The sequence below is a fragment of the Marmota flaviventris genome, chromosome 12 (assembly GCF_047511675.1).
Source record: "Marmota flaviventris isolate mMarFla1 chromosome 12, mMarFla1.hap1, whole genome shotgun sequence".
In the NCBI taxonomy this organism is placed as follows: domain Eukaryota; kingdom Metazoa; phylum Chordata; class Mammalia; order Rodentia; family Sciuridae; genus Marmota; species Marmota flaviventris.
In genome coordinates this window covers 70,386,731-70,410,661 of record NC_092509.1, presented here as the reverse complement: position 1 = coordinate 70,410,661, position 23,931 = coordinate 70,386,731, and the positions used below count along the sequence as shown (strand labels likewise).

At 33.5% G+C, this 23,931-nt stretch overlaps 1 protein-coding gene across 3 annotated transcripts in view; it reads right to left on the bottom strand.

The window, feature by feature from the left end:
• Lpgat1 (lysophosphatidylglycerol acyltransferase 1) overlaps positions 1-23,931 on the bottom strand; it is a 78,016-nt gene that overhangs the window by 19,038 nt on the left and 35,047 nt on the right. For all 3 annotated transcript variants that reach the window (XM_027934858.2, XM_027934856.2, XM_034636190.2), the window contains exons 3-6: positions 18,244-18,362; positions 16,095-16,190; positions 12,206-12,479; positions 9,451-9,577 (exon numbers count right to left, since the gene is read on the bottom strand). In XM_027934858.2, coding sequence (XP_027790659.1) covers positions 9,451-9,577; positions 12,206-12,479; positions 16,095-16,190; positions 18,244-18,362 — 616 coding nt within the window. The remainder of the gene's footprint in view (positions 1-9,450; positions 9,578-12,205; positions 12,480-16,094; positions 16,191-18,243; positions 18,363-23,931) is intronic.

Here is a 23,931-nt window from a genome sequence, read left to right as displayed (position 1 = left end):
TCCCTGTTTCCCAGACAGAACCCTTTCCAACTGTTTATTTTGCTGTTAATTTCATATAGCTTATTATAACACCATTTCCAGATTACTCCATTTAAAATTTATTCATTGACTTCCTACTATGGAATCTAAGAATCTGGCTATCTTATAAGATCTTCTCTTCTCTCTCATGTCTGTCTTTTTCTTCTCTGGCAGTTAAAATTTCCTTCTTGGTGTCAACTCTGTCCTTTATAACTAAATCCATGATTATACTTATTAGTTTTTGTTCTACTTATTTTCTTACATGTCTGTTTCTGGTATCAGACTATGTTATACGCATCTTTGTGTACCCTATGTATAAATCAATGCCTGGTCCTTAGTGGGAACTCAAGTTTGCTGAATTGAATTAATTGACAGTAATCTGATAGGGTAATGGGCAGTTAACTGACACTATCAGGGTAGGTACAATAATAATAATTCAAAAATTCCAAAACTGCTTGTTACCAAAAAATAGATTAATGGACAAGAACAGACACTTTAAAGTTTAACATATCAGAATATCTCCCAGCATTCAATTCCCAGAAGTTTTACTTTGAGCCATTATCTTGAGGTAAGCTGCTCAGGCCTGATCCTCCACTGAAACAATTAGGCTTTTTTTAAAAAGAAAAAACACTCAGGTATCTGAAAATAGAAATGAGATGTTAACTTTTACCTACTTTAAATACAGGGGAAAAACTAAGGAAGACATTTCCAAAAACTCTGAAGGTAGCAACTTACACTTATATTAAGAAATAATTTTGAGTAGCCTTAAAGTCTGTGTAGATCGGGAGATGGCAAACACTCAGCATGAAGGCCACTGCTTCCCTTCACAGTCAGGGATAGATAACTGAGTTCCCTTCCTGAGCAGACCTTGCAACAGTCAAAGCTACAGCAAACCAAGAAGCCAGTTAAGGATATAAGCAATGAGATGACACTGCTCAGAATTGGAATTTATTATATCTTTGTTTTGTATCCCTTGAGATGTTGTAAGATGCTTAACAAATGCTTGTTGAGTGAACAGAAAGGAGCCATGCAGTAAGCAAAACATGGTATTGGTATATTTGTCTAAAAGAATCATGATTACGCTTTCCATGTGTCTATAGACTTTTAAAAACTTTTTATTTTAAAGTAGTTTCAGTCTCAGAGAAAACTTATAAAAATAATACAAAGAATTCACATATATATTTAACTGAAAATTTCCTCAATATTTCCCATCTTCTCCTGCCTTTATTGTTCTTTCTATGCAGGCGTGCGCCCCCCCACACACTCTTTTTCTAGTATGCATTTTTTTCCATCAATTTTTGAGAGTAAGTTAAATGAAATGGTTATACAAAAAGACCTAGGTAGTTCTTCCATTTAACAGTTTCAATGACTTTAAAGATCTTTAGCTAAAGATAAACATCAGTGAGAGTCAAGTATACTCATTATTCAATTAAAATTGAATAACCGACACAACTAAATAATTTAGAAAATAAAAGTATATATTTTGAAAATTCCAAGGACACTTTCCTAGACCTTGAAGAGACTTAAAAGTGAAAAAGACATGGTAAACCCCAGGAGGAAGAGGTGGGAAGAGAGCTCTTCATTTCCAGTGTTTATTCACAATCACTCAGCAGATTTATAAAGTCCTCCAAGTCACATTATGGCTTAAAAAGAAAAAAAGATTCACACACTATTAATATCTCAGAAAATTGGCTGTGTTTGCTATACTCTTGTTTTTTTTTTTAATTTTTTTTAGTTATTTATTTTTATGTGGTGCTAAGGATCAAACCCAGTGCCTCACATGTACGAGGCAAGCACTCTGCCACTGAGCTACAACCCCAGCCCAACTCTTGATTCTTTATAAGTGAGGGCTCTCATTAGCTAAGCCTAGTTCTTGGGCTTCCTGACAGATCAGGTTGTATAGAGTCAGTTCCTAGTTCTCAAGCCTTCAAACTCAGACCAGGATTTATACGCACTATCGATGTCCTGGTTTGGGGCTTTCACACTTTGCTCAGGTTTGGAGCAGGACTTAGAAGTGGCTCCTTTGTTTCTTAGGCTTTTGGACTTGGACTGGAACCACACTACTGATTTTTCTGGGCTTCCAGCTTGCAGACTGCAAGACTGTGTAACTTCTCTGCTAGTAATAAATCTCTTTCTCTATATATCTCTGTATATCCTATTGGTTCTGTTCCTCTGGAGAATTCTGTTTATACTATGCTATGTTACTACAAAATTATTTCAGCTATTCATTTATTTTTACTCATTCAAATGAATTTTAAAACCCTTTTGTCAAATTTCCTGAAAAAGTAATACTAGATTCTGACTGATTCTGATTTAATATAAATTATTTTAAATTTATAGATTTATTTATAATTTTGAGTCATCTCCTCTAGGAACACAGTCTTTCCATGTATTGTCTTTTGTGTTTTTACATTTTAGATGATACAAAATGAAATATTTATAAATGAAATGATATGTTTGAGACTTGCTTCAGAATAATTCAGTGGGGTCTGGGAAATAATACAGAAGAATCAACATTAACCATAAATTGATAAGGGGAGGGATGAGTACATGGGGTTTCATTTATAGGTTTGAAATTTTCTATAAAAAATGTTTTGGAGGCATGGCTATTTCTGAAATTATACCCCCCAAAACTTTTGACTTTTTTATTTTGTTATTTTTATGTAGTAAAAGTAAAAGCAGAAGGGAAAACCAAGTGACATATTAATCATACACAGATTTGGATTTTGATATAAAATGTATACTAAATGTTATATTATAAATGTTAGATTAATAGATAGCAATCATAAACAGACACAGGTTTAGACATAAAATGTTATGATAAATGTTACACTTTATTTTTAAGTACTGGCAATACTTCTCATAAATAAGGTTTTTTAAAATCTTTTTGACAACTACTTTCGCTATGCAGATGTAATTTTGACAATACTCTCCAAACTAGAGTGTGTGTGTGCCCAGCAGTACAACTGCTAAATCATAAGGTCTGTGCATATTCACCTTAATGGATGTAGTAAAACAGTTCTCAAAGTGTAGTCTAACAGTTTACAATCTTATTAGCAATATATAAGAGGTCACTTTTTCCTATGTTTATGTCAAAAGTCATCATCTTTGATTTCTGAAAATCTGATTGGCTTGAAATAACAAATTTCTTTTGTTAAAAAAAAACTTGAAGTAAATATGTCAAACAGTGATAGTTTGACTTCTTCTTTTCTTATCCCTTTAATTTCCTTCTCTTGTCTGATTTCTCTGGTTAGTATTTAGAGAAATTATATTGAATAGAAGTGGTAAGAGAGGAGGGACATCTTTGTCTTGTTCCTGATTTTAGATGAAATGCTTTCAGTTTTTCTCCATTCAGTATGATGTTGGCTTTGGGTTTGTTATAAATAACTTTATAATGTAAGGTAAGTTCTTTCTATTCCTAGCTTCTCCAGCACTTTTAACATGAATGGGTGCTGGATTTATCAAAGGCCGTTTTCTGTATATATTGAGATGATCATGTGATTCTTGTCCTGAATTCTACTTAAGTGGTCAATTACATTTATTGATTTGCGTTATGTTGAACCAATCTTGCAACCATGGGATGAAACTCACTTGTTAATGTTGAATTATCTTCTTGATGTGTTTTTGAATGTAGTTTGCTAATATTATATTAAGGATTTCTACGTCTATGTTCATCAGGGATATTGGCCTGTATTTTTCTTTCCTTGATGTGTCTTTGTCTGGTTTTGGTATCAGGGTTATACTGACTTCACAGAATGTATTTCTTCCCTTTGAATTTCATGGAATAATTTGAGAAAGACTGGGTTAGTTCTCCTTTAAAAATTTGGTAGAATTCAGCTGAGAATCCATCTGGTCCTGAGTTTTTTTTTTGTTGGAAGTCTTAACATTGCTATTTCAATTTTATTACTTGATATTAGTCTTTTTAGGTAACATATTTGTCTTTAAAAATTAGTTATGTATTTTTTTAATTAACTTTCTCAAATTGAAAATAAGTTATTGTCCAAAGTCCCTAAATGTTCCAGTTTTAGCATATATGCTGCTGAAGCAAGAACTAAAGTCCCACACTGAATATATTCTCCAAAGTAACCCATGCCCTAGTCAAATTAGACATGAACATAACACCTCTGCTTGTATAGCAATCTATGCCACTACACTTAGGTTACATTTCTTCTCAAGATTTTTAAAACTGAAAATATAAGCTACTTCTGCACAAAAGAAATAATCATCTTTCACTTTCTGTCCTAATTTGAAGTACAGGAGATACTTATATTAAGAGCAGCAGTTACTTTCGCATTTATCCTTAAACACTATCTCTGCAATTAAAATCTAATTATGCTTATATTTATATTAACCACTTAATAGCAGTGAGCTGTGCTCACTACTAGTAATAAGCTGTAATGAGTGACATAATGTAGAAAACTGTTAGTTTGACAGAAATATTCTCAAATGTTTCCCACACTTTAGCCTTAGCTCCTCTTTACTTTTCAAAAAGTTCAATAATGTAGTTGCATACCTACTAATACAAAACTGCTTCCCTAGTTAAACAATGTAATATTGGGAGGAAAGAATAAGAAAAGACATCTTTATAGTAAATGGCTGAGACATATGGGAATTCTGATTTAGTAATAGTGAATATCAGTAATTCATACATACTCGATATGTTTTAATAATTGCACTTTATATAAAAATAAGGCACGCTATACTCAAAAACATTTTTTACCAGTACACCATTTGGTGCTCACAATAATTCATTCACTGAAGTTGGTGCAACCTCTGAGCACCGAAGTCTTAGGGTGGGCTGCTGAGGAGTCATGTATACACTGAGTTTAGTTATTAGCAAAGTGACCTTGGCACTTAATCACCATTTGTCCCAAGTCTTCCAAAGAATAAGCTCCAAATACCTGCCCTAAAAGTTCAACTTTTGAATGACAACAACACTACCTTTTCGTAAAACAGGATCAATTATGTAACTGCCACTATGTATCTGCTGCTACTTTCTCATCTATGTGGTATTTTAGGTATTTGTGTAGCATTTTTATATATAACATGGATTTTAGAAATCTTAAAAATCAACATAAGCCTAAGAAGTAAAAAGTGACATAATGTAGAAAATTGCTATTTGAAGCTATTGCATTCTTGTATTTTTTTTTCCTAAACATCAGTACAAAAATCTAGAATTAAAAAAAAAAAAAAAGTGCTGCACTTTCTGGTAGTGTAGATATTCCCTTCCTGTTTAAATAAAGAGAAAAAAATTTTAAGAACTTATTAAAACAGTATGATGGGAGTCACTCTATAGGGAAAAATGCCATTTTTACTCACAGATTTCCATATAGTTGTCATGAGTCACATTATGTTCATTGCAATGAGGTACAAAATAGTGGAAATTATTAGGTAGCTTAAAATGTACAAGAAGAGCAAATAAATATATTATGGAAATAAAAAATTATCTAAGCACTGACTAACGTTAAATAAATTATGCCAACTATCCTATTTCCCAAGTGAATTCTGATGGTAAGAAATGCTGTAGTATACCAGCTACCCCAAACACATTCTTTAGGTCTCAGCAGCATCAAAATGTACTACTCAGGAGAGGATAGTCACTATTCTCTATGGAATTTACCTATAATATGACATAAGCACCTCAAATATCCAGACATTTATTACAGATTGAGTACTTATGAATTGTTCAACTTTTAAAAACCTGTTTGTACTTTCTTAGAATTGTGTTTAATTACTGCCATCTCCAAATTTGCTTCCATTGATCTAAAATGAATTCCTTTGAAGCAGTACTTGTGTTCTAGGATTTATATATTTTACCTCTTTTGATAATCTACCAATTGCATTTTTAATGGAGAAATTAAAATACATGATATATTTCAAACTGGATTTGATCAAGGCTGAATAGAATGGAATAATTATTTTATGACCCTCATATGTCATACACCTCAAGATTAGACTAAAAAAACTAGCAATAGTACTAACTACTCCATCTATACCAAAGCCCTCTAAGACTGAGGGCTGCTAAGATGTTTTTTAAAAGTCAGCTGGGGTTGTTAAGAATAACAGAGTAACCAGGCACAAAGGCACATGCCTATAATCCCAGCAGCTCTGTAGGCTGAGACAGAAGGATCCTGAGTTCAAAGCAGCCTCAGCAAAAGTGAAGCGCTAAGCAACTCAGTGAGAACCTGTCTCTAAATAAAATACAAAATAGGGATGGGGATATGGCTCAATGGTCATGCCCCTGGGTTCAGTCCCTAGTATTACCCCCCCACACACACACAAACAAACAAACAAAAAACAGAATAACACAGTAATGCTTTGGAGAAAATGTCATTACAGGAAAAAAAAATCAATTAATAAATTTTTTGTTTGTTTGTTTACTGGGTACCAAGGATTGAACCAAGGGGCGCTTAACCACTGAGCCACATCCCCAGCCCTTTTTTATTTTGAGACAGGGTCTTGCTTAGTTGCTCAGGGCCTTGCTAAATTGCTAAGACTGGCTTTGATCTTGTGATCCTCCTGCCTCAGCCTCTCATGTCACTGGGATTACAGGTATGGGCCACCATGCCCAGCTTTTTTTATTTTTTATAATGAGACAGGCTCTTGCTATAATGCCGCCATACAGGGCATAAATACATTTTTAAAACCTGCCTGTAGGTGAAGATAAGAAAGATAACACCAAGCAAAAGCAGTTTTTCAGTTAACATTATGGTTTTCAGGCAATCTTTTCTTATCTTTTTGGGCTCCTATTCCTAGGTTGAAGCAGTCAGTACTATTCAGTTTTCCTGCCAACTTCCTTACATTAAAAGAGAAGGGATTTAGGGCTGGGGATGTGGCTCAAGTGGTAGTGTGCTCGCCGAGCGTGCGTGAGGCACTGGGTTCCATTCTTAGCACCACATAAATGTGAAATAGAGATACTGTGTCCACCTAAAACTAAAGAAATAAATATTTTAAAAAAAGAGAGAGAAGAGATCTAAACCTTATTTATTTACACACACACATATATATATATATATTCACACACACATATACATATATATGCATATGATTATTAATGTTGCATTTCAAAACTTTTACTCTAATTGAAAACATCTTGACCTTGATTAATATTTTAAAAATATAACCAAATAGAGAGTATGAACTAGAACGGATATCTTTTCCCATCTCCAACGGTGCCCTGATAGACTACAACAATCATGAAGAGTCAGCTTATTGTTGATAGAGCTTATTCCTGAGAGCTAAGGACATGGCCATGTCCCTTTTCACAAACTTTTGAAAAACCTCAGTACTATGCTGACATCAGACACCCCTGTTTTGTCTTGCCCCTTTCATTTGCTTTCCCTTTCCTACTGGAACACAGGTCCATCCCCCTTCCTTAACTCTAGCCAGACAATGATGTCTTACAAATTCCTGGGAAGAAAAGGAAAGTGTATCTCCTCACCTGTCCAAACAAGACTCCTAGGGTATGTATATACCCATAAATTATCAGGCATAATGTGCATTTTAGTGGATAGAATATGATTCTACACCATAATTGAATCTCTACTAATCTAACACAATAAACTTTTCTTTATTATTTTTACATCTGGTAATAAATTATTTTTCTATATCAAACTAACAGTTCCTTATCTTCTATCTATACTTTGGATTTACTCTCCAGGTCAGGGTTTCTTAACTTTTTTTTTGGTCATGGATGATTTTGAGAATAAAGTTAAAGTAGTGAATCCTCTCTGTAGAAAGTACAACATACATAAAACCATAAAAATTTTGCATACAGACTTGGTTAAAAAATTATCTGAGGCCCATCCATTAGGCCCAGATTTAAGAACCTCTGCTTCAAGTGACTTAAGAGCCTTATTCTTGTTCCTGATAATTTTTCTAAAACATAGACCAATTCTTCAATTATTAAGATTCTACATGATTCCACTCATTTTTTTGATTGTCCATAAACCAAATTTCCTATATTTATTGACTAAAAAGAGGGTCAACTATAACAGAATGCTCAAAAAATAGAATTTTTTTTTCTTTGATTCAGTTTTTTTTTTTTTTTTGGTATGATCTGCTAGGACATCTACATATATCAATGAAGATACCATCTTCTTTTATCCAATACACATATCCAACTGCCATATAATCCTAGTTTGGGCATTAACAATGACCTTTGTTGTTAGATTATAAACTTTAAAAAGTTACTGAAGGCTACATGAAATAAAACTGTTCCTAGAGAAATTCTTCCAGGGCCTAGCACATCACCTTGTATATAAGTGCTCAATAACTTAAATAAAATGTACAACATATGTGAAATGGAGTTAGAAAAGCCATTAAGAATTATACTTTTACATTACACATGAACTTCCTAATTGGGCAATTAAGTCACACACTGTTCCAACTATAATTTCATAGTCATCTCATACACAAAAACCAAACAAAAATATTTAATTTTAAGTTTCAAATCCTCCCAGCTGGATATTTATATTTATAGAATACTGATGGTTTACACATATGAAAAAATACTACTATTATCAATGGGTATGTAATTTGAGCAATTTTCCTCTTATTGTGAAGGATCTTTATGGCAACTGTGATTTTCCTTGGTACCCACTTCATACATTTGTAAGCTAGCTGTCATGGGTTGAAGTCCTTGACAAGGAAAGTAAAGCTAAATGAACTATAAAGTGATCAACTATATTCAGTCCTTATCGGTGCAATGCTTTGATATAAATTCCTTCACATGTTTACATGAAACTTTCCCCCAAAAAAATCTACATTAAAAAATCTCAAGAATATGGCACAGAATATTCAACATTTTTGCTGTTTATGCAAATGGCACTGGCATACCAAAATATTAAAAATGTATATCATATTAAATTAGTTTAATCATTCATAACTTTTTATGTGGATTAATGATTTCAAAACAAATTCCATTCCTATCAATACATATCTACCTAACCCAAGTGATTACACATTTATACTTGATGTTTGCTCTTTCAGCTACTTTTACTCAAGAATGTCAGGCAATTGGGTATCTAAAGTGCCTTTGGAACATCGTTTTTAGAGATTTGTGTCACTCAGTAAAAATAAGTACTTGAAATGATATTTTCCATATTCAAAAGCCAGTGTAGAATTTTTATTCCCTGTAAACACACACCATGCCAACTATTTCTACTGTCCGGTTAAAAACTAAATATTAAAACATTCACACTGTTCTGAGGTCATTCTATTGGATATATACTGAAAACAAATATAGAGTTCTTTTTTTTTTTTAAGAGAGAGAGAGAGAGAGAGAGAGAGAATTTTTTAGTATTTATTTTTTAGTTTTCAGCGGCACAACATCTTTGTTTGTATGTGGTGCTGAGGATTGAACCCGGGCCGCACGCATGCCAGGCGAGCGCGCTACCGCTTGAGCCACATCCCCACCCCAAGAGTTCTTACCTGTAATGGACATGTGTGACTGTTGGTTTCCTGTATCCAAGGATCCAAGTTTGAATATCTAGAGGTTCAGCTTTGGGATATGCTATGGTTGTATCTATTATCCATTGAAGGCCTTTTGATTTGCTCTCTGAGAACAAAGAAAAAAAATTACTTAAGGTTGGATCACTTTTTATATTATCTGCAGCAAATAACATGGTATCAATCACTTGAGAAGTGTAAAGTTTATTAATATACCTTTTGCTTTAAGAAGTGAGGATGAACTTTGGTGCTACTGCTCTATAATACACGTAGGACAAAATTAAGGATTTCTTATTGTTTTAAAAAATGGATGAATTTCAAAACAAATAATTGAGCACTATTATTTACTGCACATGCATAATTCAGGTATTCAATACAATTACGCATCCTCAAAGTCTTATTTATATTTTATCACTTCTGTAAAAAAATTGGCCTATGAAAAGGTAAGAAGTATCACATTGCAAAAATGAAAAACAGACTTTGAAACAAAATCATTCACTAAATATAATTATAAAGCAAACACCAAGATTTGCAATACTTGGAGATACTAATAAATACAAGAACATGGCAATAAAATTATGAATTTTTAGACATACATTATTGTCAGTTGCTGTTCTTATTTGAAACAAAGCAAAAGAACTGCAATTTTAGCAAAAGTTACATGCAAATAAAGCAATAAACTCTCCTGTCTTTTGGAAGGGACAGCAGATAACTACCGTTGAAGTGTAAGGATGGGGAAGCTCTATTTAGTTTGTCCCTTTGTACACTATTTTTATTCCCAGCATGGAGTACAAAATTGAGCAAGAATGGAGAGGGAAATCTTCAGAGAATGCTGATAGAACAGACCATTACACTTTAAAGTCTATGTTTGAAGTATCTAAGAATCCCCAAAAAGAAAAGAAGAAAAAAATTCTCATTTTTTCCAAACATATGCATTAGAAATCAGTGGTGTGTGTGTATGTGTGTGTGTGTATGCATACATATCCCTTAAATTCTTTAAATATTTTAGAACAACATTCTGAAGACGGGGAAATCTGTAAAAAAAATTATTTTTTGTCAAATTTTACAAAACTTTTTTTGTCTAAATCTTTCAGATGCTTGAACATTTTCATAATGAAATGATAAGAAAAAATACCAGAGTTCAGCTTAATATTTTAATCAAGCAATAAACACATATGCTAATCCTTTTAAAGTTAATCAGACAAAACTTAATTTTGATATGTGCATATGGATCACATGAGAAATGGTTTGTATTTACAGGGGATAAAAATACTAGCAAATACACTAAGAAAAATAAAATGAAAAATACCAAAACACAGAGAAGAAAATAGTAAAATACAAGAACTAGTTTACAGGTCTATTAATGATCTTTTCTAAACAGCTAGGAAAAAATGTTTTAATTAAGGTAGGATAAATAATAAATTACTTTGTTATAAACATTTCCTCTCCAAAAGAAAAACCATCTTTCTTCACTATTAGGCATCTTTCTTTGCTATTAAGTATGATAATTGGTCCTTCCTTCAAGATCTAGACAACCACAGTGTTCGGACCAGGTTCACTATTTAAACAGCAATGTTACTTGTTCCAATTAATCCTGTGTGGAAGACCTTGGCCTTTCAGTTTGGGCTTGGCTGACATTGCTATAGTGTCTTTCCAGTAGTGAAGCTATTCTGAACTTAACTTTCCTATTAAAAGACTCTTTCAATTTGTCTTTTAAATAGATGATGAAAGATTAAGAGAGCAGACTGCCAAGCAGCTGGGTGGAAAAAAAAAAAAAAGAAGAAGAAAGGAAAACTCAGGGCAATCTCATGGGCATTATTTCTACATCTGCTCTTTATCACCATTTAGAAACACATTTCTGAGAGTCAATCATTTCAGTTTTCAGTGTATTTAAAGAATATTAAAAGAATAGCAAACCACTACTAGGGAAATAGACCAAGTCAATTTCTCTGAGCTTCTAAATTTATAATTTGTCACCAAATTTTTACAGTAATAGTGGCTTAGATAAACTTGCTCAAGATAGTTGTCATATTGTTGGCACAAATACCTTCTACAAAACTTCACAATCTACCAGGCTATTTCCAAGCTGACTGCATCTTTTTCTTGGCCATAAAAGTAATACATACTCATTATTTAAAAATCGAAAAATACAGGAAAGGATTAAGAAATGGGGAAAATTATCCATAATGTTACAACTTAGAAAAACAATCACTGCCAACATTTGGGTATCTTTTCTTTCACACATTTCCTACTGGTAACTGATCACAGACTTGAGCTCATGCTCAAGTTTCACAGAGTTGTGTGTTTCAACAGTATACCATGAGCACCTGGCTAAGCCACTATATAATGGCTGCATTGTAGTCTCCACTTATGGATATTTGATGATTACTTACCTTCTATTTCCATTTTTTTTTCTATTTTAAACAACTCTGTGATAAATTTCTTTGCCTGTACTTGAGATTATTTCCCCCATTTTCAGTGGAATAACTGAGTTATTTATTAATACTTTAAGGGTCTTAATAAATATTGTCCAACTACATTAAATTTCTTCTCTATTATTTGAATAAAAATGATAAATATATACATACTGTTTTTATTAATAGAAACATCAAAAAAAAATCATAGTTTCATATTCTACCCCAGTATTAATTTTACTTGACAAAAACCACAAAAAGAACAACTATACCTTCTGGAACTCCAGAAAACCCTTTACAGGAAATGCTAAAAACCATCATACCTAATTCTTTAGCATCTCCTCCTGCTTGACTTCCATTTTCCTGTCGTGCTACAAGTACACTCAAAATAATTTTTGTTGCACCAAATCTTGGCAAAGTGACATGTGTAAGAAATGGCAAGTTATTTTTCTTGGCATATGCTTGACTTGTTTCTCGCCTCTTCCTGAGGAAGCCCCCTTCGGGAAACAAAACAATCCATTTTCGATCTCTGCTCCTATAATTATTTTCTAGGTGCTTCTTGAGAAGCAGCAGCTGTTGGTCACGATGAGATTTTCCCTAGAAGGTATACACAAATAGTAAGGACAGTTACATCCGAAATGAAAATGCTGTAAGATCAAATAAAAACAATCATTTCTAAATTCAAATCCAGTCACAGAATAAAAGAGTCATTTCCCCTGACTTATTTCCCTTTATGATCCCAGTGGTAAAAAGAGAAAATGTATTAGCACTTAATAAACAAAGCTTTCTTTCTGCAGGAAAAGTAATTTGCTCTGATTGCCCAGAAAGTTCAGTCATTAACCTTCCAGCAACTACAAACTAAATGCCTACTATATGCCAAGTGCTATCAGAGATTCTAAAGACAGGATTAAACAGCGAGATTATACTCTAGTTTTGGGAAAGTGGTAAATTTGGAGTGTCCACTCAATCAGAATCAGTGATATGTGCGTTTCAGCAGCTTTTGGTCACTGTGACCAAAATTCTTGACAAACACAACTCAGGGGAGAGAAACTTTATTTGGAGCTCATGGTTTCAGAGGCCTCAGTCCATAGACAATCAAGTCCATCCTCTGTGCTCAAGGTGAGGCAGCACATCGTGGCTGACGGGCCAGAGAGAGGAAAGCAGCTGACCTTGCAGTGGCCAGGAAGCAGAGAGAGATGGAAGGGGCTTCAGGGAAGATGAACCCTTCCTGGGCATACCCCCAGTGACCCACCTCCTCTAGCTATACCCCATCCACCTATAGTTACCACCCAGCCCATTCAAGCTAGGATGGACTGATCAGGTTACAGCTCTCACAATACAATCTCTCACCTCTAAGCATTCCTACATTAACACAGGAGATTTTTGGGGTCACCTCTAATCCAAACCATAACAATGTGTTAGGAAGAAAAGATTAAGAGGCTAGAAAAAATCAAGAAGGTCAGGGAAAGCTGCTTTGGGGAGGTATCATTTAAGCAAAGAGCTGTTAATGGGAGGGAATAAGCTGCATGAAGAGGAAGTATATACCAAGGAATGAGAACAAAAAGCACAAAGATCTGGATAGGGACAAGCTCAGGATGTTCAAAGAACCGTACCAAAGCTGGTATGACTGAAAAGATGAATGAGGTAGTCAGTGGCAGGAGATGAAACTGCAGAGGGAGGTGGAGACCAAGTGAAAAGGTCCTTGTGCATGGCTAGGTAGTTTTAGATGTGAATTCACTGGATTTTAAATGAGGCAGTGTTATAATCTTATTTATATTTGAAAAAAAATCTGCTGGCTCCTGCGACAAAAAGACTACAAGAAATAAGTTAGGAGACTACTGCAAAGGTTCCTGCAAGGGAGCTTCAAAGGATTCAACTCAGGGATATTCATGAGAAGTGGGTACAAACAGGGAATAAAAAGTTGAAAGCAAAGTTACCAGGATTTTCTGATATATCTGATCTCAGTTGTGAGGGAAAATAAAGGAACATGGATGACTTGAAGACTGAAAACAGGAATCCAGAAAAACTTATAGGACGACCCAAAACCTACAACTAAATATCACAAAGGATCTTTCAGAATAATCAATTTGCTAATTTCCAGGCAACATAATTATAGAAGCTCCTTAAAATAATTAGTACACTTTCAGGCCAGGTGCCATGGCACACATCTGTAATCCCAGCAACTAGGGAGGCTAAGAAAGGAGGACCACAAGTTTGAGGCCAGTCTCAGCAACTTAGCAAGACTCCATCTTAAAATAAAATATAAAAAGGGATGGGGATGTAGCTCAGTGGTAAAGTGCCATTGGGTTCAATCACCAGGACAAATAATAACAACAACAATAACAATAATAACAACAACACATTCAGTCTTTAAATTAAACATATCCCAAATGCAAAACAAGGAAGAAATTTTCTTAGTTTACTAAACTAAACTGATTATGATTAAAATAGCTTAAGTTCCCAAGACTCCTTATAAAATATTTTTACTATTCTTGGGAAATCTTGTCAAAAATCATCTTAAAGCAAAGCCCCAAAGATTAAAAAAAAAATTAATACTTTTTCTATTCCAAACCTCCTTCCATGTTAAAAATTTTCATTACTAATCTATTGGGAAAAAATTTTGCTCTTTAGAAATGAATTTGGCAATTTCCCACATCCTATGAAATGTAGTTTTACATATACAAACTTCATATTGCAATAGCCACAAAAACAGTTTGGTGTACATAATTTTTTATTTTTAATTCTCTCGAAGTACACTGATAATTTAGCACTTTCTTGATGTTTAAGGATCATGATCGCTAAGATCAACTGTTACACTACACTATAAGTCAATAATTTCCTCAGACCTCATGTTGTAAGAGGCTTGGCTACTTTTTCCACTAGACCCCCTAGACTGCAAAGCTTTCGGTCAGTTCTACTACCTTCTCTGAGACATCAGTCTTAGGTTTTTTGTTGTGGTCACTGTTTACTTTGTCCTGACCTCCTGACCAATCTCCACTACCACCTCTTCGTGAGGTTCCAGTCCATACTTCCATCTGTCTTTGCTCAGAAGAACCATGGTAAGCACTAGGTAATTGGACATCATGTGAAAATAACAGGTTCTATACATAAAACTGTATGGAGTAAAATGGATGTTTTGTAACACTTCTTTTCACAGAGCTTAAAAGTTTTCTACTCATTTCCAGTTTATTTCTGCATTTGTGCTTCATAGAAGAGGCTTCATTTGATTCCCGAGTTATTCATTAAGTATTTATATGCAGAGCACTGCACAATCCAGATTAAAATGCTCATTATAAAAACAATAAGTAAGTGTTGCATTAGCACACATGAAAACTCTTACATATCACATCTAGGTTTTCCACTTTTGAGAAAATCAGGTTTAATACTAGTACCATACCAGGGAAATATAATGTAACACTGACTGAATAAAAGGTTATGATTCTTTTTGCTGCACTAAACTATTCCTCATGCCTGGGATCTTCCTCAATCCACGTTTGTCCATCAAAATCCATAACAATTCTTTAAAATTTATGCCAAATATCATTTTATCCTCTCAAGTTTTTCTGAGTTCACAGAAAAAAATCTGATACTAATTTCCCTAAAACAAATTCCCAAAATATTTCTGATGATGATAATGACAACAATTATGAAGATACTCCCTACTGGTAACTTAAGATATCTTCTATATCATATAACAGGCCCTTATAGATCAAAATTACAGTGATAATAAAGATGATGATAGTGGTAAACATGATAAGGACAGCCAGCGCTGTTCCGAGTGTTTTACCTACATTACTTCATTTAATCCCCACAATAACTATCTGGGGTGTTACTATATTATCTTCATTTGAAAAATAAGGGAACTTTGAGCTGGTTAAGTAATTTTCCCAATTCATATAACTAAGAAGCTGAAGAGCAGGGAATATGATGAACGTTTGATAAATGTTTATTAAACTGAACTGTATCCTCTATATGGGAGGGTAGTAGAGGTTAAAATATTTGCATTATAAATATCTTATTACTCAGGCACACTCAAATTCAGATTAAAGTAAATGTTTATGGAAGAAAGACCTAGAGGAAGGACTCCCTGAAACACTAGAACTGACTACCTATATAGTTGGCTTTCTTATGTACCTTTTCATAGTGAAGAATCAGTCTGACCAGACTATTCATTCAGACTTTTATCGTGGGGAAGAAATGTTCATCACTTACCTGCCTTATAAAGAAGTCTCCATGAATTAGAGAAACAATTCCAAAGTTGGTGTACTTAAAAATATGATCCATCAACCATATTAACTGAGCAACAGCCTAAAATATTTAAAAGCAAGAGATAATTAAATATTGTATAGAAGTAACCGGACTAAAATCTAGCCAAGGCTTCAAATTTTAAACATAGTCATCCAAGCATTAAGCATTCTTAATTAACCTAAATATTTTAAATCTAATGCTCTTTCTACAAATATAACATAGGTACTAATAAAGTCTACATGAAAAATCACAGATCTTGATTCCAAGGGTTGGAATCTTAAGTACTAGGTAGGAAACTAGAATATGAGTATATATACACATAAATACATATCACTGTATAACAAATGAACCCAAATTAATTAATTTTTTTAGATTTGGACTTAATGATTTCAAATTTGTTTTACCTTAAACAAGGTCCCTGACAATTTTTATCTTATAAAATTATATTAAATCAATAAAATAAAATTGTTAAAGTTAAATGAAGGCCATACATTTAATTAATAAGTACTAAAGATTTATAAATGTGAGTATACCTTAATGGTTAAAATATTAAAAGCTAATGATTAAAATAAGAGAACATTTAAAAATATCTTAATAAAATAATTTATACATTCTATTATGTTATAAAGAATATTTATTAGTTTATACAAGGTCATACTCTTTGTCAACATAAAACTATTTGAAATGTTTCAATAATTCGTGATGTCTTAATCACAAAATATTCTCTGCTGCTTATGTGAGTTAATTCCCATGCTGAGAGCAGAAGACTTCAAGTAAATTTAGAAATTAAAAGTATAAACAGGATCTAATTAATAAACTTGTTAATTTCTTTCCTACTGGGGAAATAGATTTCCTTTTTATAAACTTTAAATAAAGTGAAAGTTACAACCTCAGAGTAGAATGCAATGAGCTTTACTTTGGTCTCTTATGGGAATAATAAATGTAAACACTAAAAAAACAAATTATGTAACTCTCATATAAGAAAAAAACTGAACATTGACACTCATGTGCTGCTTTTATAAAGCATCATAAAATCCCACAGACAACATAATGTAACAACATCTCTGCCTTATTTTTTCAGTGAAATAACTACTCCATCAGCTTTATTATATTAAATTACTTTAAAAATGTTTTTAATTTAAGAAAAAGAAAGATTTGTGTCCAGTGAAGAACTGAGTCACCATGTCAATTAATACAGAGTAAAATAAACACGAGTATCTCATTATTCATTCTTGTTTTGCTTTCCAATGATAACTACTTTGTTTAAATAAATCCAATTTAACTAAATGAAATTTGTTGAAAAGTGTCCCAAGTAAAAAACAAAAAACAAGAAGTAACTGGATAAAACCTATAAAACATTTTAACTATACACAGTATTTATGAAGTGTCTACAATTTAAGTGGCTTAAAATACCAAAATTATTTTTCTTGTTTAATCTTTCATTTGTAGTGGATTCACCTTTTCAGTCAGTTTGAATTATTTCCCCTAAAATAAACTAGGACAGAATTACACATACAAATCTCACATTCATTATACCTATCTTACTGAATTTGTTATTTGTTTTAGGTGACCCTTCTAACTGAAGCAATGTAAAACATGGCCTTAGTAACACTGGATAAAGCAAGCATAATATCTTACCTCCCAATGGATTTTGTAAATAAAATCCAAAGTAATAATGACCTTATTTTCTTCTGGCTAAAGATCCCCAAGAACACCTAATTAACTGGCTAATTTTACTCTCCTCTCTTCTTTTCGTATTTGTACTTCTCAAACTGGCAATCCACCATTCCACTTCAAGACAGTCCTTAATTTGAATTTTATCAGCTTTGCTTTCACCCCACTTAGTATTTTTTAAAACAGTTTAATGAGATATAATTCACATTATCCCAGTTGTGTGTCTGTGTGTGTGTGTGTGTGTGTGTGTGTGTGTGTGTAAATCTCTAAATTCTCCTCCTGGAGTAGCTTATTATTATTTTTTAATATTTTCTAAATTTTCAGGAAAAGTATACATGTTAAGTTTTAAGTCTGTTTCAAACCATAGTAAGACACTTAAATTGATTCTTTCTTGCATTCCCCTTCTGGATATCCACCTATTGCCTTCAGAATGGCTTACCCGTCCTTTGTCCTGTAGGCACATCATCAGTGTGCACACATCTCCTGTTGCCTGATGGTTCACCAACATCATAGCTTCATCTTCTGAAATTGCTTTAATATCTTCCCCCCATTCCATCACTGTAAGAATAAAAAGTTTCAAAGATTTGTTTTAAATATTTTTACATGACTAGGCATTTTCCATCACAAAAAAATGGTATATATTATTTATATGTCACCTAGCTAAAATGTCCGAAAATTTAGAACCAAGTTCATTTTCTATAAAAATCAGAAAGTTAATATAACATTTCTACAATCCCAAACTATCCATTAATATAAAATGGTCATATCTCTGATCTAGAAGTTCTATTTCCTAAAATTTATCCTATAGAATCCAAATAGGATTGTTCAAATAGGCAAAGATGCACATATAAAGGATGTTTATTACAATTTAAATATTTACCAACTGGAAAATGGACAAAAAAATATGATAAAACTAAAGAGTATAAGTGTATTAAAAGAATGAAGGGTATTTCTATATGATAATCTCCATAAAATCATATTACTATGATATTATGAGATATATATATATATATATATATATATATATATTTTAGTTTCTGTCCAACGTTCCTGGCTTATAACTTCCTCCCCAAGGCAGACCATAGAAACTAGAATTTCTCTTTTCTAAAGTGGTCACAGAAACTCTAACCTTCTCCACCTTTCTCTGACTACCTTGTCTGACAATAGATGATAAGACTCCCATTTCAGAAGGGGTCTTGACCCATACCAGGGAGGAAGAAATGCTGAGGCCTTGCTGGGTTCCCCTCTATCAGCATTAGATATGCAATGAAGTCTCCATAAAAATCCACAAGGACAGGGTTCAGAGAGCTGAACACATGGAGGCTCACAGAAGGCAGCACTCTCTTGAGAGCATGGAAACTGTGCTTCTTTCCTCATACTTTGCCCTATGCATTTCATGTCCTTCGTACTAGCCTTTATAATAAACTGGTACACGTTTCTCTGAATTTATTTTAGCAAATTAATCAAACACGGGAAGGGGGTTCCGGGAACCCTGATTTACAGCTAGCTGGTCAATTAGTAAAACAACCTGAGACTTGTAACTGGAATTTAAAATTGGAGGAGGTGGGCAGTCTTACGGACTGAGTCCTCAATCTGTGGGATCTGATGCTCTCTCCAGGTAGGCAGTATTTGAACTGATTTGGATTAAAGGATTAAAGGATTCCCAGCTGGTGTCTGCTGCAGAACTGCTTGCTTGATGAATGGGGGGAAAAACTTCACACTACTGTCAAAAGCAATCAGTGTTGTGAGAGTATCTGAGGAAGAAATGAACTAGAGTTGTTTTACTTATTTTTTATTTTTTTTAAGAGAGAGAGAGAATTTTTTAATATTTATTTTTAGTTTTCAGTGGACACAACATCTTTATTTTAATTTTATTTTTTTATGTGGTGCTGAGGATCGAACCCAGTGCCCCGCGCATGCCAGGTGAGCGCGATACCGCTTGAGCCACATCCCCAGCCCAAGTTGTTTTATTTTTATGCGATGCTGGGGACTGAACTCAGAGCTTCAAGCAGGGTAGGAAAGTGCTCTACCTCTGAGCTATACCCTCAGACCCTGAGCTTGAATAGGCACACTGCAAAAAAGTAGATACTACATATTTTGTCTTTTTAAAGAAGGAATAAAATTTATGTGTTAATTCAATGCACTGAAAAAAGTCTGGGAATGAATCATCATTAGGAGGTGGTTCTCAGACCCTGCAAATCCCATTATATGTATAAAAAATTTCGAACAATGTAAAACTATGAATTTCCACTTTATAGTAAGAAAACAAAAAATAAATAAATAAATAGATAAGTTACATTTATATAAAATCTCCAGATGAATAGTCACTGTACCAAAACCTATATATGTATTCTAAGGAAGAGAGTGCTTTCTCTGGAGTTATGCGCCTTACTTTACAGTAAATTTACTTTATAGGAAAAATGAAATAGAGCTTCAGCTTCCAAACATGACAATCTTAACAAAGAAGCTTCTAGGGTTCCTCAAATGCCTGACACGAATCACCAGAAGCTGATTATACATTAGCATTTACTTTCATCTTATCCTCATCTCTCTCACTTCTATTAGGAGAGAAGTTGAGTCTCCTATGTGGAATATTTCTGGATGAAAGAGGGATGGGAGCCCTGTGGGGAGCACCTTCCCCACAATCCCACCTCCTTCCCCACTCACCCCTGTCACCCCAATATACTACAGCTCCCCATAATATAGTGGAGCTTTTTATAAGAGTTCATTTGAGAAAGGTTCTGCTAATTTTTTCTTTCTACTGAAATCCATTTAGTCTATTCACATTAAAGATCTTAAAATTCTGTCCTAAGAAAATTTTCGGCATGGCTGAACATACATTAAGTTGTGGTAACTACCTGCAAAATAAGGCACTGCAATCATTCTATTAGATGTTATTACTCATATCCAAATAGCTTATAGGATCTATTAAAAAATGCTTTTATTTTAAGATTTTTAAGTGAATACAGCTTGGAAATGATGTGAATGGATGATACCAAATGCTCCTTTGGAATAAAGGTAGAAACACTGTTGAAGAGCCCAGCTTCTTGAAAACTGTGACAATGACAGCACCAATTCTTCAGGGCACTTCCTTTCCCAAGTTCCCAATTTGGTTCAGATGACAAGCTAACTTCTCTGAAACATATTTAAACTGCTGATACATTGCTGTGGGAAGTAGAAATTGGTACACTTTCATTTTGTAGTGTCAATTTGGCACATTTTCAAAATTAACAATGCACAAACCTTTTTACCCAGCAGTTCTACTTCTAGAAATTCATTCTACAGATATGCTCATTTATATGCAAAATGACACGTATGCAAGGCTATTTACTGCAGCATTGTTTGCAAAAGCAAAAATGAAAATAACTAAAAAGGGAAACCAACTTAAATTCACAGAAACAGAAAGTAGAATAATGGTTTCCAGGGGCTGGGGGAGGGAAAATTGTTGTTTAATGAGCACATTCATTCCTCCTTATCTGCAGTAGACAGGTTCCAAGAGCCCATAAGGACACCAAAATATGTGCTCAAATCCCTTATAAAAAGTGACACAGAGGGCTGGGGATATGGCTCAGTTGGTAGAGTGCTTGCCTAGCATGCACAGTGCCTGGGTTCAATCCTCAGCACGACCAAAAAAAAAAAAGTTTCACAGTATCTGCATATAACCTACCTACACACTCTTAAATTATTTCTAGATTACTTATAATACCTGATGCAATGTAAATGCTACATAAACAGTTGTTAGACTAAATTATTTAGGGAATAATTACAAGAAAAAAATCTACATATTCAGTACACATGCAATTGTTTTTTCAAACATGTTTGACACATGATTGGTTGAATCCACAGATGTGGAAACCACAGATACAGAGGGCCAATTGTACAGAGTTTCAGTTTTGAAGACAATAATGTGAATACACTTAATAAAGACGTGTACTCTTAAAAAATGGTTAAGGTTTATGTTATATATATTTTACCACAATTAGAAAATTTTTAAAGGTAGACTAGCTAAAATTATATCCATGCAATGGACTACTATGCAAACATAGTGTTTATGTTCTAATATGGAATAATACAAGTAATAAAAGCAAAATGTACAATAGTGTGAAGGACACCACTAGCTGTGCTTTTAAAAAGGATGGAGAACATATTTACTAAATGAAAACTCCTCATATCATGGTCTGTTGACAACCCTTCAACAGACACAGACAGATACACACACACACACACACGGTATTTCACTAATTATTCACTCAATAAGTCATAATCAGGTGTTGTGGCTATAAAAATAAGAACATTACAAGTGTTTTCTAAAGTGAATAGCAATTTTTTAAAAAAGAAAAAAAGAAAGGCTAGTCTTATAAGGGAGAAAGCAGTGTGAAGACAGGCAGAGATTGGAGTGTACAACTATAAGTCAAGTGACACCAAGAACAGTGGACAATCACCGGAAAACTAGGAAGAGGCAAGGAAAGATCTTCCCTGGATCCTTCAGAGAGAACATACCCTGCTGACATCTTAATTTCATACTTTCAGCCTACAGAACTGTGAAGAATAAATTTTCTCTTCTTGTGTGCTACCAAGTTTTTGGTACTTTATAATGGCAGTTCTTAAGAAATTAATAGGGCTGGGGATTTAGCTCAGTTGGTAGAGTGTTTGCCTTGCATGCTCAAGGCCCTGGGATCAATTCCTAGCACCACAAAAAAAAAAAAAAAAAAAAAAAGAAAAGAAAAAGAAATTAATACCCCCAACCTTCCCCAATCTCTATCACCCCTTTCCATTCTATCTCTCCCCAAATTATAGACTTTTTTCCTTATCAAGAATAGACAAAGAATGTCATTATACTTTTTTTTTTTGGGGGGGGGGGGTAACCAGGAAATTGGACCCAAGAGCATTTAACTACTAAGCCACATCCCCATCCCTTTTTATTTTTTTATTTTGAGAAAGAGTCTTGCCACATTGTTTAGGGCCTCACTAAGTTGCTGAGTCTGACTTTGAACTTGCAATTCTCCTGCCTCAACCTCCAGGACTGCTGGGATTACAGTTATGTGCCACCTTGCCCAACAACTTTGAACATTTAGAATACTTTAATAGATTTCTTACATTATGTATGTAAATGGTCCTCATTGTTCATTTTAAAATACTTTCAAAGTATAATAGTAAGAGTTGATCCAAGACATTTTATCTTTCAACTAGAACTTAGTCAAGCCTTACTTTCAGACTAAATGTCAATTTACCAAGACTCACACACTATACAAAATAAAAAAAAGTGAAGATGGCTAGATCAATATTTTATTAAGAAATTATCCTAACACAGCAAAAAAGTCATGTTGAATTTTATAAAATTTTATTTAACAAATTTAATTTCTAATATATGTGGTATTCTTTTAGAGCATAACATACTTAAATCAAGATTAAAAATGCTCAAAGAGAAAAAACTATTGTATATATGAAGTAGTTCTGATTCTCAGATTATATTCTGGTATCTGGTATTTTAGGATCAGTAAACATAACATAAAGCTAATATCTTAACCAAGGAAAGGATTATTCACATATTAAAGAAGAGAAGCTATGAACACCTGCCAGCTCTTAAACTACACTTGCTTAGAAGAACAAAAATATTCTACCACACTCTTCTATGAAATATATTCTCAAAAAAAAAATATTGGGTCAGGTTGACTATTTTCAAAGGGAACAAAGGGCAACTAAATAAAAACTAAAAGAAAAGTCATAGTTGTAATGAATGTTTAAAATTCTTATTAAAGAACAAAACTAAAGATTATTACCTACTACTAGTACTACTACACACATGCACACATACACATACACACTCAGACACGCTAACATATGTATTAATTCATTTCTCCCCCAAATTATAGATTACAATTAAGACAATTCACATCTCAGAAAGAAGACAAACACAAAAACACATCAAAAACTCCTTAAAAACATCAATGCCAAGGTCATTATATTGACTCACAAAACAGAATGAATATGGGGAAGAAAGGTTACTTAATATATAACCATAACAACTTTCCTTTCCAGAGCTCAAAAAGAATTACCCACCAACTGATGTCACAAACTATTCTGCCATTCTGGACCTTAGTTTTCTCATTTATGAAACATTGTTAGT